This window comes from Pogona vitticeps, chromosome 5, assembly GCF_051106095.1.
Source record: "Pogona vitticeps strain Pit_001003342236 chromosome 5, PviZW2.1, whole genome shotgun sequence".
Taxonomy (NCBI): Eukaryota; Metazoa; Chordata; class Lepidosauria; order Squamata; family Agamidae; genus Pogona; species Pogona vitticeps.
In genome coordinates this window covers 137416074-137434667 of record NC_135787.1, presented here as the reverse complement: position 1 = coordinate 137434667, position 18594 = coordinate 137416074, and the positions used below count along the sequence as shown (strand labels likewise).

Here is an 18594-nt window from a genome sequence, read left to right as displayed (position 1 = left end):
ACCTCCTGACTTGCACGGGTGATCCGGGTAGACCTTGGTGGGAGTAGACGTCCCTAAACCGTTTAGGGCCTTATAAGTAAGCATTAAGACTTTGAAGTCGACACAGAAATGAATGGACAGCCAATGCAGTGCAGCCAGAATTGGAGAAATGTGTTGAAACTTTCTCACTCCAGTAAGGAGTCTGGCTGCCGCATTCTGCACCACCTGAAGTTTCCGCATCAGCCTCAAAGGTAGCCCCACATAGAGCATGTTACAGTGGTCTAATCTTGAGATTACGAGCACATGCACCAAGGTAGTGAGTGCCCCCGTATTGAGGTAGGGCCTCAGCCGGGCAATCCGCCAAAGGTGGAAAAAGGTGGTGCGGACTACCGACGCCACCTGCGTTTCCATGGTGAGCGTCGGGTCCAAATGTATGCCCAAGCTGCGGACCCCACTCTTCACGGCCAGGGTCACCTCCCCAAATGTGAGAGAGTCACCCAAGTCACTAGCCACGGGGCCACCCATCCTCAGAACTTCCGTCTTGTCTGGGTTCTACCTCAGCCCATTCTCTGGCATCCATTGCAGTACGGCCCCCAGGCAGTGCTGAAGGGACAGGACGGCATCACCTGCAGTTGGTGAAAAGGAGATGTAGAGCTGGGTGTCATCAGCATATTGATGACACAATGCCCCACATCCCCTGATGACCCCTCCCAGCGGCCTCATATAGATGTTAAACAGCATTGGGGAGATGATTGACCCCTGTGGAACCCCACAGTTGAGACTCCACGGGGCCGAGACACTCTCCCCAAGCTGCACTCTCTGGGGACTGGTGTCTGATGTCAGTAATGGACTGGATGAGGGCAAATAAACCGAAACTTAATCCAGACAAAACAGGTGGGCCCATCAGTCAAAAAGCAGATCAAGGAATAGGGATGCAGCCTATGCTGGATTGGGTTACACTCCCTCTGAAAACACAGATGTACAGCTGAGGGGTGCTCCTGGATTTGTCTTTGAGCCTGGATGTCCAGGTTCTGGCTGGACATCCACATAAATTCACATAGTTAAATCTAGTCCACCAACTGTGTCCATTCCTTGAGAGGTCTGATCTAGCCACAGTGATACATGCCTTAATTACATCTCAGCTGGATTACCGTAATGCACTCTACATAGGGCTGCCTTTAGAAAATGTTCAAAATCTCTGGTGGATCCAAAATGCTGTAACCAGATTGTTAGCTGGGAATGGTTACAGGGAATATATAACTCCCATTACAGCAGCTTTACTGGTTGCCAATCCAATTCAGGGCAAATTTAAATTGCTTATTTTAATCTATAAAGCCCAGCTTGGTTACAAGCTATCAAAAAGACCATATCTCCCTTTATGAACCTTCCCGGTTACTAAGATCATGAGGAGAGTCTTTCTCTCAGTTCCTCCACCATGACAGGCATGTTTGGTGGGAACATGGGAAAAGGTCTTCTCTGTTGGTCCTCTCAGACTCTGGAACTCTCTCCCACAGGAGACCAAGCTGATTCCATCTTTACCATCCTTCCACAAGGAGACAACCTTTCTCTTCAGGCAGGCATACCTTTAAATGACTGGTTGACGAAGGGGATTTTTTTAAAGGGAGCATTTTATTCTGTGTTTTACTTTTGTTGTTAATATTGTTCTAACTAAGTTTTAATATATTTGTTAGCACTTTTTAAATATTGTAACAATTTATTATTTAGCTTTTAACTTTGTTCTTTTAATGCTGTAAGATGCCTTGGATCCTTCAATCACCATATAAATATTTTAAATAAATAAATAAAATGATCATCCTAACTCCATCCATTACAGAGAATGTTGGGTTGTGGCTTTCCTTCAAATAACATAATTTTTCAAATATTATCCATGGAGACTGAAGCCAGGTTTTTTCCCCAGCTGTTGGGCAGCTGTTGGGCAGACTTAGATGCAACAGGAACTGGTCACTATGATCTCAGTAGCCATCTAGGATAAGGTAGGCAAGCTTTGAGGCAGTTTCTGATCTACATTTGAACCCAAAGATTCTCAAAGTGTTATGCTGTAGATGTATAATGTATTAATTCCTCACAGAGCAATGGTTCCAAACATTTGGACTTAATGATCTTAAACTATAGCTTCTAGAAATACCACACATTCTTGGCTTTACTGACTAAGGCTTCTGCATATTGTAGCTGAAATACATTTATAGAGCTAAGTTTGGTCTACACAAAGAATTCAGCTGTGAAAGGGAAACATAGACCTTTTCACTTTTGGGAGGGTCAGTAGGAACTGATGTACATGTTCTGCAGAGATGGTGTCACAGCTAATACGTTTGATGAGTAAAACTCCCATTTGTGTTACTTTTCAAACATAAAATAGTTTAAACTTTCTATTTTCATAGGTTTAATTCCAACACATTATTTTAAAACTCTGCATAGTAGGCTGGCCTTCTTGCACTTGCAATTCTGACTCTTTAGCAAAACTGTCTGACAAATTAACAACATACATTTAGGAACAGACGTCTTATTTTCTAGTGAATCTCTATAAACCTATGCAGAAGTGGATCACAACCCACGTGTTCTTCAACTAAAACTCCCAGAAGCCTTCGCCATTAGCTGTGCCAGCTAGGATTTCTGGGAGGCTTAGTCCAAAAACATGGAATATTACCACAGGCACATTACTTCAGATACACTCTAATATTTCTAATGCCTCTACTACCTGTTTTCATGTCCTTCCAGTACTCAGAGAGAAAAGTTCTTGACTGGATAGTGTAATTTGAAATTGGGCTGTGATTGTCTGTTCCGCGGCTCCATGTAAGAATAACAGATGTGTTTCTAATATCTTCTATTTTCAGTCCTCCTGGGGGACCTGGAGGCCCTGAAAAATATTTGCATGACAATTATGTGAACTTATCAAGAAGTGGAAACAAAGATATCAAGAAACAAACATTGTATACAATAACACTGCATTCTGTCTAAGCATTGTAAGAAATATCTTGTCAAGGTGCTTCATAGAGTAATTTCAGAAGCTTCTAAATGCCTGAGAATCCAATATGGTGTTGCAGATACAGTGAGGAAGAGCCCATTCCCCCTTCAGACTGTTCCTCCACAAGCAGGAGGTGATGAAAAAGATGAAGGGGGGCAGCTAGAATGCATCCCTCTTTGCCTGAGTAAATGCCTGGGTAGAGCTACAATTATATAATGGTATAATTCTGTTCTAATGAGCATTTGGAGATAAAGTATTTTTTTATTTGATTTATACCCCACCCATCTGGCCTATAGGACCACTCTAGTTTCACCACTGCCAACCACCATTTTAATAGTTATTTTTAAAACATTTTTGCAAAATATATATGAAGAGAATTCTTACCTCTAACAACAAGATCAGCTGAAGCTGTCGCATTATCAACGATGGACTGAGCAACACATGTGTATCTTCCAGCATGCCTCAGCTGGGCATTTTTCACAATGAGTTCACCGTTGTCCTTGATCTATGGAAAAGAGGTGAAGAAGATAAGTAATGCTTCCTTGAATTCTCTGGATTTTCCACTGAGGTGTCCTAGCAACTTCAGCCGCCTCATAATAGGTGAGGACGCATAATGGTAATCTCTATTCATAGAGCATATTTTTGTCCATCTGTTTCTGGGTGAATTCAAAATGCAGCAATTCAAAGTACTGCCTTAAAGAATAACATAAGTTGGGAGTGAGATATCTGAACAGCCACCTGCTTCTATATGAACCTGCTTATATTGCAGTCCTAATTGGTCAAGACCGCAGCAAACTATGGCAAGTTCTTAAAGAAATGAGAGTGCCTGATCACCTTATCTATCTCCTGAGAAATCTATATGTGGGACAGGAAGCAACAGTTAGAACTGGATATGGAACAATTTATTGGTTCAAAATTGGGAAAGGAGTACAACAAGGCTGTATATTGTCCCCTGCTCATTTAACATATATGCAGAATACATCATGCAAAAGGCAGGACTGGAGGAAATCCAAGCCGGAATTAAAACTGCTGGAAGAAATATCAACAACCTCCGATATGCAGATGATACCACTCTGATGGCAGAAAGTGAGGAGGAATTAAAGAACTTTGTAATGAGGGTGAAAGTGGAGAGTGCAAAAAACGGTCTGAAGCTCAATATATAAAAAAAACAAACCTAAGATTATGGCCACTGGTCCCATCACCTCCTGGCAAATAGAAGGGGAAGATACGGAGGTAGTGACAGATTTTACTTTCTTGGGCTCTATAAACACTGCAGATATTTTCAAATTAACATCCATCTATATAAATCCACTAGACAGCATCTTAAAAAGCAGAGACATCACCTTGCCAACAAAAGTCTGAATAGGTAAAGCTATGGTTCTTCCTGTAGTGATGAATGGAAGTGAGAGCTGGACCATAAAGAAAGCTGACCCCCGAAGAACTAATGCTTTTGAATTGTGGTGCTGGAGGAGACTCTTAAGAGTTCCCTGGACTGCAAGGAAAACAAACCTATCCATTCTAAAGGAAATCAACCCTGAGTGCTCACTGGAAGGAAAGATCCTGAAGCTGAGGCTCCAGTACTTTGGCCATCTCATGAGAAGAGAAAACTCCCTGGAAAAGACGCTGATGTTAGGAAAGTGTGAAGGCAAGAGGAGAAGGGGATGACAGAGGACATGATGGTTGGACAGTGTCATTGAAGCTACCAACATAATTTGACCCAACTCCAGAAGGCAGTGAAAGACAGGAGGGGCTGGCATGCTCTGGTCCATGGGGTCACAAAGAGTCAGACACGACTAAATGACTAAACAACAACAACAAATTGGTCCAGACAGCTCAGCCTAGTTGAAGCTGTGTCAACATCAAACTCCTCTCAGCCCAGTATTGGAAGTTACTTAGGAATACTCCACCCCTGGCTTAAATTTGTGGTAGCATTGTAACTATGGTTCAGGGATAGAGGATGGTTGAATCTGCTGCCACTCATCTTCATTGTTACGCTCTTCATTGAATTCTCTCCCACTGAAGGCTGGCACCATTTTTGCTGTTCTTCCACAAGCAGACAAAGGCCTTCCTCTTCAGGAAGACTTTCCCTTACTGACTGTCTTAGGAAAATGAATCATGAGAGGGATTGGGGTTTTTGAAGTCTGTTTAAAGTGACCTGGTTTTTGGTTTGACATATGGTTCCTCTTGGGAAAACTTTTAATCCATTTTAAACTGTATTGTATAATGGTTGAAGGGGCTACAACGGGGTTTTAGTATCACTGCATTTAAGGCTTTGCCCTGTGCCCACACTCCCCTCACACCTGCTGCCTCTCTCAGGCACTAGCCACTGCTGCTTTAGTGTTATTTTAAATACTTTTCTTAATTTTTTTTATTTCTTGCAATCTAGCACTAGTTCAGTATGGCAGATAGAAAAATAAAAAATAAAACAGGTTTCCCTGCAGCCCGACACACGGGCACAGAGACAGACAGACCAACAGACACACACAGAGAGAGAGAGAGAAGGGGTGGAGAAGGACAGAGAGAAATGGAATTACCAGCTGAGGTTGAAACTGATCAAAGGCATATTAGGCTTGTAAAGGAGAGTCTCTCTCTCTCTCTCTCTCTCTCTCTCACACACACACACACACACACACAGAGAGAGAGAGAGAGAGAGAGAGAGAGAGAGAGAGAGAGAGAGGGAGGGAGGGAGGCAGGGAGAGGGAGAGAGAGAGAGAGAAGGCGGGAGGGTTGTAGAAGGAGAAGGAGCATGGAATCATCAGCTGGGGCTGGCAAGAGGCACACCAGTAATTGGTAAACCTCATAAACACAATTTACACTGACAGATGCGTTCATATATACCAAAACGATTCAAAATAAATTGATTTCACAAGAAATTTAGAATAAACAACCCTCGTGCAGCCAAGTAAAGTACCTTATTTTCCAACCAAAAAGACACTTCTCAGGAAAAATAAAAAATAAAAAAGATCCACACTTCCATATGCATCACGTGGTCACCTTTTAAAAAATCGATTTCACACATGCTACACTCAATTTATATAAAGTTTACTCCACACATACACAAGTAACTGCACTATTAGAGATTTTTAAATGGTTTGTTGTGCTTGTTCTTTGAATGTGTTTTTCATGTTGATTTTGTTTACTGTTTTAGTGTGGCATTTGTTTGATTTTTTTTGGTAACATTTGCATGCTTACTGTTTCTTAGCTTTTAAATATTGCCTTTTACTGCTGTAAGCCACCTTGTGTTCTTTTTAAGGAGAAAGATGGGGGTAAGAATATTTACAATAAATAAATTCATTGCTCCATCCCTTTTCTACCTCTTTTTCTCTTTCTTCTTACTCACACATCACTTCTGGCTGTAGATTACCCTGAAAACGGTTAAAGAAGGGGGTTCTGCCAGCAGAATCTTGTATCTAATCTTAATCATCAACAGCCACCACACATTTGATTTAAAATTGCACTTCTTCTGAAGGCCCCAAGATTAAACCATTTTAGGGCTTCCTTTTAGGTAGCCATAAAACACTCTACACCAGTGATTCCCAACCTTGGGTCCCCAGGTTTTTTTCGACTGCAGTTCCCAGAAGCCTTTACCATAGCAGCCCAAGAGGACTGCTACTTGGGGACCTGAGATTGGGAACCACCGTTTTACACAAATATTCATTTTGTGAGTTTTGTTACCTTTTAGAGAAGGGCAGTGGAAATGGTGTCCTTCCAGATGCATTCCCATCTGGGAATTCCAACTGCATTCCCAGCTGTAGGTTCAGCAGTCCTATCTTGTAACAACCATAGTTATTATAAGATAGAGAGAATCCCAAAACTATTGGAGAGAGTCAGGTTCCCCACTGCAGTGTTAGGTGCTAAGCCAGCCCCAAATACGTATTAGATGAGTTCTTGCTCCTGTTTTATTGCTGCTTGCTTCTATGGATTTTTCATGTATTTGATTTTCCTTATTAATAGGTTTTATTTGTTTTACGTTACACTGAATGCTTTGTAACTTTAAAAAAGTAAAGTAGAAGTGTTTTACAGTATATAAATAAAAGTGATCTAAATCCAATTGTTAACACCAAACCAAAGTACAGTATTTTGACATACCCTACAGCAATTGATTCAATGGATCTACTGTTGTTGGGACTAGCAAGGAATGCTGGATGGTTCAGTGGTTTGAACAGCTGGCTATGGTGCCCCACTGTGCCTCCTTGACAGGGGCTGGACTCGATGATCCATTGAGTCTATTCCAGCTCTGAAGTTCTACAATTATTGTTATTATAACTGGACTTAGGGTGCAGTCTACACTCCTCACACTTCTGGGAGCATGAGTAGGAACTGGCATACATGTTCTGCGGGGATGGTGCCAAAACTAGGACTCAGGAGGCCTGGATTCAAATCCCCACACACCCACAACAACTCAGTGGAAGGAGTGGGATGGGTAAAACCACTCTTTAAACATCTCACTTACCTTGCAAGCCCTGTTAGGGATGCTATAACTATCGGTTCTTACTTGACAGCGTATAACAACAACTACAAGCTTAGTATGGATAAAAAGAGAATCTGGGAACACTGGCTTTATATTAGTTGTATATGATTTAAATCAAATTTGGTTATTTCCCCTATCTGTTTTACTTTTGAAAAGCTTTTTTAAAAATGGTTTTTAAAAGTAATTTTTTAGATATATTGTTATATTGTCTTTGGGCAGCTCACTGTTTCAAATATAAATATTTATTTTCAGGTCCAATTTCTACCATGTTCAGTGAAAGAAACTGAAATGTAGGTATGATTTCAGTACTATAATCCAAAGGTCACTACTTTGGCAACTTTATTTATAACTCTGCTTTCCAGTTTATTAAGAAAATATACCGAGATCAATTAAATGAGCTGCACATATGTTACACTTTTAAAGTATTTTCATAAACTCCTCAATCACCCTATCAAAACAGTTTCATATGTGGTGAAACATTATGAGAGATTAACAACCAAACTGCTATCATCCCATCTTGAAACGGTTAACAGTTTACTGCCTTAATCCCCTTAAATTCATTCCAGGTTGTTCTCCAATTTCATTTCATCCAGTGTCCCAGTGGGGCCAGGGAGATAAGAACAGCTCTGAGATGAGAGGAGCATTCACTCAAATTTGTTTATTGAGGAATTAGGAAAGGTGTTGCCTTTCAGGGCAAAAAAATATATATATTGAGATTTTGGCTAATGCATCTTAATAGATGCTCCATAGATACAAATGAACAGAATTCTCAGTAGTGAAAACTTCAGTTACCTGAAAAAATATACAATGTCATTGTAGGAGAGGGCGCACTCATTGCCGAGAATAATACAAATTAGTTATTTATTCACATATTTCAACAATTAAGATTCCTAAATCATTATCTCAATACAGCCTATCTTAGCCTTTTACCTTTGAGATGTTTTAGAGTCTCATCATATCTGACCACTAGTCAGACCGCTTACCAACGGTGGATGTTGCAGTCAAGAACTTCTCAAAGGTGCCAGGATGATATTTGTGCTCATCCCAATAGTCTACTTGAGATAGCCTAATGTGCTGAACTGAACAATGCATCCACACATCTCCTTGGAAATTATGTGTAGATGAAACAGTTTGTATGGATGCTATGCAACAGCACATCTTGGGTAAGAAAGCATGCAATCATCTTCATATCTCAATGGCGTCAGTCTGCACATGAAACCTCGATGGACTCAAACAGTTAGTGGCTTGTAATCAAGCTTGCCAGTCCTCCATGGGAGCATTGGCTCTCAGAAGTAAAAATTAAAGCTTACTAAGCAGATAATGGGTCGTGGTCAGCAGCATGTTTTTAGCCACAACACACTCTCTCACACACATGCCCAACTATGTCTTCACTGAAAACCTCAACTTGGCTGGATTACAAACTACAGGAAGAACTGAATCATGAACTGGAAATGTAGACTGCAGCTTGAGAAAATTTCCAAAGTACATATGCAATTTACTATTCAGATGTCGAATCAAAGTTCAAAGCAACCGGCATACATTTTTAAAACACACTGTCAGGAGGATATGTAAGCCATTTTTTTAAAAAAAAAATTGCTACTGTAACGTCAAAAGTCTGTCTCCCCATCTCCATCAGTCTCTCACAGTCAAAGAATCACTTTCTGTATTATGGTGCAAGTAACTCCATGTCATCAATATCAAACCACCAAATAAACAGCAGGAACTCATGTCTTTTTCAAAACTGTATGCTGCTCCATTTTTTAATTAGTTTCAGTGTTAAGTTGCTTTAAACTTAACATGTTTGATGACTGGTTATTGTTTATATACTCTTTATAAACAAAGTAGACTTGTTTTTATACTCGAGGGACTCCTGATTTCAAAAGGTACGAATATATAAGCCATCTATTCCATCCTCTATTTGCTTTCCCGCAATGTGCTTTCCCATTCAGGGACAACATGCGAGCACTGAAATGGTGCTGAAAAGGGGAAAGTGGAATGGACTCGAACCATCCATGTCCTTGTTAGGGATGTAAACCCTTCTTTGTCTTGTCTTGGCACATTAAGCCAAGGAACTGCAAAATTATTTCCTTCCCCCCGTGAAAGGACGAGGTATTTTGAGGATGTACCAGGAGTAGGCATCCTTCAGTCTCAAGAGACTATGGCAATGTGCTCTGAATAGAGGCCTTGGAACAGCGTCTGAAAATGTACCATCAAGAGAAGAAAGCAGTTTTGTGTAGTGCTGTGCCAAAAATTTCTCCCATAAGAATTTTTGCATCCTTGCAAAAATATATATATATTAGAAAAATATATATATTAGAAAGAATTTTCAAAGGTGAAGAAATACTCATAGGTGAAGTTCAGAGTTCTTTTGCTTGTCTGACATATGAAGTGGATATATATAAATGTACTGTGTTTCACTGTATAATCATCTCCCCAGATTGTCACACTTCAGTTAGAGCCCCAGAAAAGACTGTAAGAAGACACTGGCTTTTTCAGATCAGGAAATACAGACAGGCAAGGAAGCTGCAACATGGTGAAGAAATACGGAATAGAAACATCAAATCATCCTTTGCTACCTTGCAATGTTATGAAAGACTTAAAAGAAATTTTAAAGGCCCATGAGTGTGGGGGGGGGAGTTTGAAATCCTTTTCATAGGAAAATAAAATGTTATGGAATTGGCACAGCACACGTGTCAATTTTTTTACTGGAGCTGAACACCACAGTGCCTTTCCTCATACAGCGCTTTCAAGGAGGAAATCTATATTAGGTTTTGAAATAAAGATAAAATGAACCCTCCAAAATGTAATCATTGGGAGATTCTGGATAACATACTATGCCACAACAAATGACAGGTTGTTTCGAACCAAACTTTTCAAATGGCATTGTTTGTACAGAAACATTAGTAGATTTCTTACTCCCCTAGTCATAGAAGGCCATTTTCCAGAACCATTTCAAAAAACTTCTCCATGGGAAGGAGGTGATTATCTCTCTACCATTAGATTATAGTGCACCAGTAACACAAGTTGGAGAGCACGGTGGAAAGCAAAATGGCAGTCAGGGTGCCAATATATTTGCTGTTGTTGCAGTGGATGCCCCAAAAAAACCAGAACAGAGCAGAATGAAACCCTTCTGGGGCGGGACACACAAAGACTTGCTACAACCCATTGCTAACCCACCTCTGAACAAATGTTAAATGGGAAACAGCTGGTGAAATCGTCACTACTAATCTCTCTCCCCACAAATAGTGTGGAGAATTATGAGAGACCATTTGTGAACTTGTGGAAGAGTATCATGCATCCATCACAATGGCAGATTAAAGAAACCTAGAAACGCTTAAAATATATGTCTACCAAAAAGCCTCCCAGGCATATTATTTGTGTGCTCAGGATTAATTGTTGTTCTGTGGGTGGATGTATCACATCAGCAGTTTTAGTGCAGCCACTAACCTGGATCTATAACGGCTAGTCTCTCTTTTTTAAATGTTCTGTTTAAGATTCAGTTCAGCAGCCTTCCTAAGAATAGCTCAGGTTCTGCTTAGAGGAAAAACATGTATTCTGCCTGGCAATCTTTCCGTGCTTGCATTGGCTCGACTCCCTTATTAGAGACAAAGCCACTGAAATTCCAACTTATGAAATGACTGGGCAGGTCTTCACTGCTTCTTTCCCCCTTCTATATTTTTCTTTCTTTTCTTTGTTTGGGGTGTGGGGGTGGGGGGTGGAGAGGGGTAGTACTACTTGATGAAGAATTTTGAACTTGAAAACCTACATACTCTCGTGGTCCTATTAAAGGTATTACCCATCTCTGAATTACAACCCTTCGTAAATTCAGTATTCCTTGGTTCATAAATTTATAAATAACAGGGAGATTCTACTGGAGGTTCACTGTGTCAGTGCTGTATTTGATGAGTGAAACTTTGCAGCAGTTGCCTCTTCAATAAAAGAACAGTACAGGATCAGCATCATGAGGTAAATGGTGACTTGCAACCACAAAAGCTGCCTGTATTTCTAATGGATGTAAATTAGTTTTCTGCTATAGGGTTGATAACATCTTGACAGTAATACCTAAATCTATTCAGTTATTTCACTACATTTCATTAACGCTGAATAATTGTTATTGGACTTCTAATATTCTTCCACCTATCAAAATGCAGTGATCACTGTGGACTACATCAGTCTGAGAAATATCTGAATTTTCTTCCAACATATTTTGACACCGAATGCGCAAAAGATGTAATAATATGCTGGAACATAAAGATTAGGTTCTTGTATTCTTTCCTCTTCATGCCATTTCACCTTAACTCTGAATAATCTTCTCTTGCTGCCTCGCAACCCTACACAGTACTAGTAAATGTTATTCAACACTGCCACCTGATGGCCACAGTGTGCAATTCCAGATTAGGTAAAAGAGCTCAGCTAAGGGAATGGAATTAAAAACTGCCTCATAGTGTTCCTCTCAACTGTGCTCAGAAGTAATCTATGCATCCAATGGAGGCCCTACTGGCATTATAATGCTGATAGCTGTTGCTTCCCCACAAGTCAGCCAGACCAGCTACAGTACAAACTCTTGACTCAGTCACTGCCCTATTCCTGTCACTGTATTTCAGTCTTTCAAAAAATGCCTGCCTATATTAGATGAAGTCACTTGCTTGTGACCCTTCTGGACTTCAGTTACTACTTCAGAACTCCATCCCACGCCTGTCTTCAGCTGCTTTACCTGCTTCTGGTCACCTATTCTTTGTCTTCCACCTCTGGAACCTGAGTGCACACCAAAAAGCGTGCTACTTATATATCACCCCATTAATTATGCAGGCAACGCACGCACGCACACACCCGCGAGCTGGGTACTCAGTTCACCCTGTAGTCCTTGAAGACATCTGGATAAATGCAGACATTTTTGTCTCTTTCTTGAATCTACTTTAAACAGAGTCTTTCATTTCCTTCGCTTTCCAAAACACAGCTGGTAAAAAAAGTAATAAAGGGGGAATATTTCAGTAGGAATCAGCAACAGGAAGGTGGAACCGGTGAAGATAGAAAGGAATACCTATTTATTATTCAAGTATTCATACATTATACTCTGAAGGCATGAATTTTGAGATTTGTTTCTGTGTACGGCATTCAAACAGAACTATTAGGTAAAATAAATGTGCTTGAAAGGCAATAAAGCAGTCAGTTCCACCAGCTATTGTTCTAAAATGTCTGACTGTGATATAACAGGTATATATGAAATAATTCATTTGGTTTTCATTGCATTACTGTTGCTGCTGCTGTTTACAGTCTACCCTAAAGTAAATTCGAAAGGCAATGTGGAACTTTTTCCCAGTATATTTCATTTTTTCCCAATCACTGGGAGACAGAAACAGCAAGGACGTCCAACCAGTTAAACATCTGTGGAGTTCTTGAGCACAAGTACATAGACTTGCATGTCCCAGTCCAGCAGAGCAATCCATGGACAAGCAGGACTAACTGCTTTTACATATTCTTCAGCCTTCCAGATAATATATTATATATGTAAAAGGGTGCTAATGGGGAGGGTGCTCACATTAACTAAGGATGTGTGACCTTTCTAAGGACTAAGGATGTGACCCTTCCCACAAAAATACAGCTTTTGCAGCTTCAGCTAATTGTCTCATCCAACTGATTCCACCTTTTATTCTTATGAAACACATCACTACTTTTGGAAGCACCATAAATTGTCTCATAGAAGAGGCTTGATGTGAAATATTATTGTACACTCTTAACTCATTGCCAATGTTTGTGTTTGAAGGAAAAAGGCAAATAATACTGTCTGGCTATAAACTAAAATGTGTTGCTTTTTTTGTATTTGTATTTTAGACTTGTTTTTAACTGGAAGGGAACTTCAGGTCATTGCAGAAAAACTCATTTTCCCTGAGGTGAGACTGCAGCCTGTCCTCTGTTTCTGTGAGACGTTAACTCCTGCATTGACAAAATTGCCTACTCTTGATTCAATGAAACAATTCTAACTGGTGACACACTATTAAATTTTGGCAGACCTCCTTGGAATGCCTAAAAATGTTATATTAAAATTATCATATGAACCCCAATTATTGGCAACCAAAAACAATAAAACATTAAAGATCACAGAGTTTAATCAGCATTATGCCTCTACACTCCATCAAGGATACTCCTCCTTTTTTAGGATACACAATTTATCTCCTTTAGTTACATCACTGTTATGTCCCAAGTTTTCCTCTACAATCACCTTCAGATGATGATGATGATGGCATGTTATGCCAAGCTCAACTTATGAGGCCTTCTTTCTTTCTAGATCCATGATGTTAAACCATGATACAAATCATGGTTTTATCAAACTTTTGATTTCCTTATGCAAAAAGAGATATAGAATGCTAAACTACATAAAGTGCCTCGTCTTCTGCCAAGATACGTTCCTTGTGCTGAAAGTGTCAAACTAACATGTTTTTACAAGAGGTGCTTCTTCTAGTGGTAAAACATGTCTGTTTGTAATATCACAAACAGTAACTTTGTTTTGTGATTAGTTGTTGGAAGGTAAACCCAATGTTAATTTCAAAGTCTGATAGCCAAGGAACATATCTTTCAGCAAATTCTGTTGTGCCACAGGAAAATCATTAATGTAGGGAAGATACATTCTAGTTTGAAGACACATGTCTAGTTTCATCCATGGCCTCACAAATTCCTCCTTACAGGAATTTGGTTACAGTTCATGAGAGTTTTCCCTGAAAGAAGTATATTTCATGAATGAAAAGATGCCATTTTAAAGAAGAAGAAACAAGTTAAATAATCATTGGTATAAGCAAGCATTTTAATGGAGAAAAAGTTGATGAATAATAGATTATTCTTGATGTTTCCTCATCTATACAGAATGTATTTTCCAGAACAATTCACATCAAGATTTATCATGCAATAACTATTTTTCCTTAATAAGAAATTGTTAGTATGAAGAATGTTATTGGAAGTATCAATTTCTTATCAACACCATTAAAGCAATCATTTCTAATAAAACTAGAAATATATATATTTCTCTCTATATAAATGGCTCTTCAAACCTAGATATATCAGAAACATGTAGTAAAAATCAGTAAAAGGCCACGTGGTCCCCAAAACAATACAAAAACAGGACCAGGTGATAACTTTATTGGACCACACCAAAAAAGTGATGTGTAGAAATGTGTAGTATCTTACCATGATGCTCCTTTCATAGTATTCACTCTCTTTATCAACATCTATTGGATATCCATTGAGAAGCCAAATAAAAGTCAGATCTAAAAAAGGATCATGGGTTGCATGGCACTGCATGGTAGCATTCTGTCCAACAATGACATCAACATTAGTTGGAGCTAAATCTATCCTTGTGGGAGCTGCACAAAGAAAAAAGTGGAAATTTTGCATGTGAAACAAACCAATATATATGCCAATTTTGTCCCTCTATGCATCCTTATATGAGATACTGTCGGAGTGCCTCTTCCCACACCACCAGATCCTCTCAAGCTATGCTCCATTGAATAACCATGCGAAAGGAGGCCAGAAAATCTTAGAGAAAAAGCCAGGCCTTCTCAGAGGTGGCACCGTCTCCCAAGGGATCTACACCTGGGCCCCTCCCTCCTGAATTTCAAGAGGCTGTTACAGACTCATCTTTTTTCATAAGCCTTTGGCAACAACCTTTTTTGAACTTCCCCGCTCTGTATTGCTGCTTGGACTCACTGCACCATCTGGGCTTAACACCTGGACTATTTTTGCCCGTTGCCATTCAGTTTTATTAAGCTTCACTATGCTATTATACCATTTCATTTGTTTTTTTTTACATGTACACCACTGTTTTTTTACATGTACATGTTATACACTAACAGGGTGGTATATAATTTTTAGAAATAAATAAATGAATGAATAAATATTGTGTGTGACATGATATATCAATCTTGTTCAGGTGTTATAGCCTAAAAATGTGTGTGGCTTCAAGCTGAGTGAGAACATGGGGAGGTTAGTGATTCCCACCACCAAATGTCCACTCAACCAGAAATCACTCAGACCATTGCATGTTCTGTGTGAAGGTCTAAAGAGATGCCTGTAAGTGACTTGGCATGACACAAGAAATACAAGCTTTGGGGTTTTTTCGGCCAGTTGGTAGTAATTTGCCACAGAGACACACAGAAGCATCTAGAAACACGTGGTCTGAAGAGGACTTCAAACAAGGACTTCAGAACTAACATTGTGAACCCATCTGTTTTTTTTTATAGTGTGTTTTTGTAAATTTAGCTTAAGGATATTAAATGATTACCTGTGGTCACAAGAGCAGAAGAACTGTTTGCTTTTCCTTTGAAATTTTCCACAAAACAGGTGTAGTTGCCTGCATCTGCTGCTGTAACATTTATAATTTCCAAACTTCCATCATACCAAATATGTATCCTATTCGAAGAAAAAAAATGTTAGGACATGGTATCAGACAAAAACAACACCTGTCTGAAAGAGGTGTGATTAGCTTACCATAACTTCAACAGCCCCTTGAACTGATTGCATTGACCAGTAACATGATTTCTCTAGTAATATACTATTTATGGGCTAAATCCTATGTTAGTCCCACCTACATTAGGTCCACCAAAAGGAAGAGGACTGAGTTAGATAGTGTTTGATACTGTTCCAGTACTTTCTCCATCACATTGTATAAACCAGTGGTCCCCAACCTTGGGCCTCCAGATGTTCTTCGACTACAACTCCCAGAAGCCTTCACCACCACCTCTGTTGGCCAGGATTTCTGGGAGTTGAAGTCCGAGAACATCTGGAGGCCCAAGGTTGGGGACCACTGGTATAAACAGTAAGCAATATCAATCATGACACAAGCTATGAGTTAAAGCAAGTCACCTGAACTTCTTTCTTATTTTTAATAGCTCAGTGTACAATTTGCTATTAAAAATGCATGTTCCTGGAGCTGGGAAGGGGGTGGCAAGATTTCAGCCAAACTAGCCAAGATTAATTAGTCGTTTCTACAGGTGTCATCTGGTGTTTACGTGGGCCTCACCTTTGTCCATTACTAGTGACACTCCATATTATCACTGCTTTGTCCTAAGCAAGATATGAAAACCACAAAAATACGGATGCCTTTGACCCTTTATCCAGCATGCACCAGTGGTGATGCAGACGGAACTGCAAAAAAATAGGATTCATTCAAAAGGAACACGAACTACTGTACCCCAGGTTGGTACTAGGTGCACAGAATATAGGGTCTTGTTCTGCTCCTAGAAACTGCACAGGGGGACTGCTGGCAGATGCAGCTTTTCTTACCTTTACATGTCAGAATTTTCTTTTTTTATAAAACTATTACAGGCAGAGGAGCTCATTCTGTTTTGCATCAGGGCTCCCTGCTATTAACCCATATACAATATCTGCATAGACATTTAATGAGTTAAAAAATATTAGCTGTTACCTCACTCAGGACTCAGCTGCACACCATAATTCTCCTGTTTTCACACTGAGTTTGGTATGCTTAAAAGAGAATTTTAAATCTCCAATTACATGATGTACAGATAAGTGTGAATTTTTTTTTTACAGGGAAGGGTGGCTTTTAAAACACCCACGGGCAAGTTATTTTAAAACAATTCTGGCCATGCTTTTTTTAAAACCCATTTTGGCATGTGACAGAGTAAATAGTGTCTGTGGGGGTATATGAGGTTATCCAAGATTTGGACTGCAGGACACCTTGCACTTCAAACTCTTCCTTTGTTCTCCCCATCTGTTTCTATTTTAGTGCTGCATCAATCTAGAACTATGCCACTTGAAAACGTATATTAAAAATTAAATATTAAAAAAAGGCAATTTAGACCAGTGGTAAAGAAGAACTATGGCTTTGGACGTGATGATTCTTAAAAGACAGAGGAAACAGATGTTAGAGTAGGTCTGGGTTGTGTTTTAGGTTGCTGATACTAGCTTTGGAAAAGAAAAGCTGCTGAGTCTGGCACCAGCTGTCTCAAAAGCAGGCAAGCTCCACCTCAAGAAAGGCACAAGGTACAATGGAGGTGAAGAATTTCTGGTACAGAGGAAAAAAACAGGACCTGGAGCACTGAAGCACCAATGTACCACTGAGCTTATAACCAAACTACAAGTTGTTGTACACATAACAACACAAAACCCACATGATGTTAAGCAATTTCTAAAAACCAAAGCAGCTCCCAATTTAATTCAACAATACAGTATAGTTGCACCTTTAGGCTGTAATATTTTACCCTTTTACACATATTTGGAATTTAGCCCATAGGTTCTCAGTGGGATCCACTTCTGAGCAGGTATACATAAGACTATAGTATTATTCTTGTTTTTGACCAGGGTTTTTAAAAGGCATCCTGTATACCACACCCACAGTACTTAACACAAGCACTTGCACTCTGATTACTGTATACAGTATATTATAGATTCAACCACAAGGACTGTCTGTTGTTTATAAAAATATACCATGTTGATGAGAGAGAATTCCCCTCCCCCCAGTAACGGCAATGCACTAATTTTTTAAAAGGCACATCCTGAAGTCTTCTAGCAACTACAAACATCATTATTGAAATTATGCTTTATCGGATGCATAACATTTGCATGCAGATTCTAGAAACTATTTCATAGCTTTGGCGTAAGAGAACTCCAGCTGTGTGAATATGATAGAAACAAGGGATGAAAGAATTCAGTACACAGATTACATTCAACTTTAATTACACCACATGATAAAATTCTATATGAGTGCACAATGTATTAAAATTGTATTCATTTCATGCATATCACATCATTACTAACCAAGATATCCCAGATTATCACACATTTACATTTTCATATACATGTGATATAATTATCCAACATTGTGACAAGAAACTATTTTTTTCCCTGATACACAAACTAGCCTTTGTGTTAGAAAAAAGTAACACACAAAATAAAAACTATATGGTAAGGAAGATGTGCACAGGGAGATAGTGAGTGATCTGCTGTATTTTGACAAAAAACCCTTCTGCCTAAGTATTGGTAATCAGTCATGAGTCCTGTTTTCTACATATGAGAATCAATGAGGGTTGGCACAAGACATTTTGCTGCCTGAGGCAAAGGTCAAGATGATACCTTTGCCCCAAATCTGCATGCAGAATCTATCTGGACTTCCACCTGAATCTTACTTCAGTACTGGCAGTGAGAGAATACG

At 39.5% G+C, this 18594-nt stretch overlaps 1 protein-coding gene across 9 annotated transcripts in view; it reads right to left on the bottom strand.

Moving 5' to 3' along the window:
• CNTN1 (contactin 1) overlaps window positions 1-18594 on the bottom strand; it is a 239772-nt gene that overhangs the window by 30824 nt on the left and 190354 nt on the right. For all 9 annotated transcript variants that reach the window (XM_078376853.1, XM_078376854.1, XM_078376852.1 and 6 more), the window contains 4 exons: window positions 15706-15833; window positions 14613-14788; window positions 3347-3467; window positions 2696-2854 (listed from right to left, as the gene is read on the bottom strand). In XM_078376853.1, the coding sequence (XP_078232979.1) occupies window positions 2696-2854; window positions 3347-3467; window positions 14613-14788; window positions 15706-15833 (584 nt within the window). The remainder of the gene's footprint in view (window positions 1-2695; window positions 2855-3346; window positions 3468-14612; window positions 14789-15705; window positions 15834-18594) is intronic.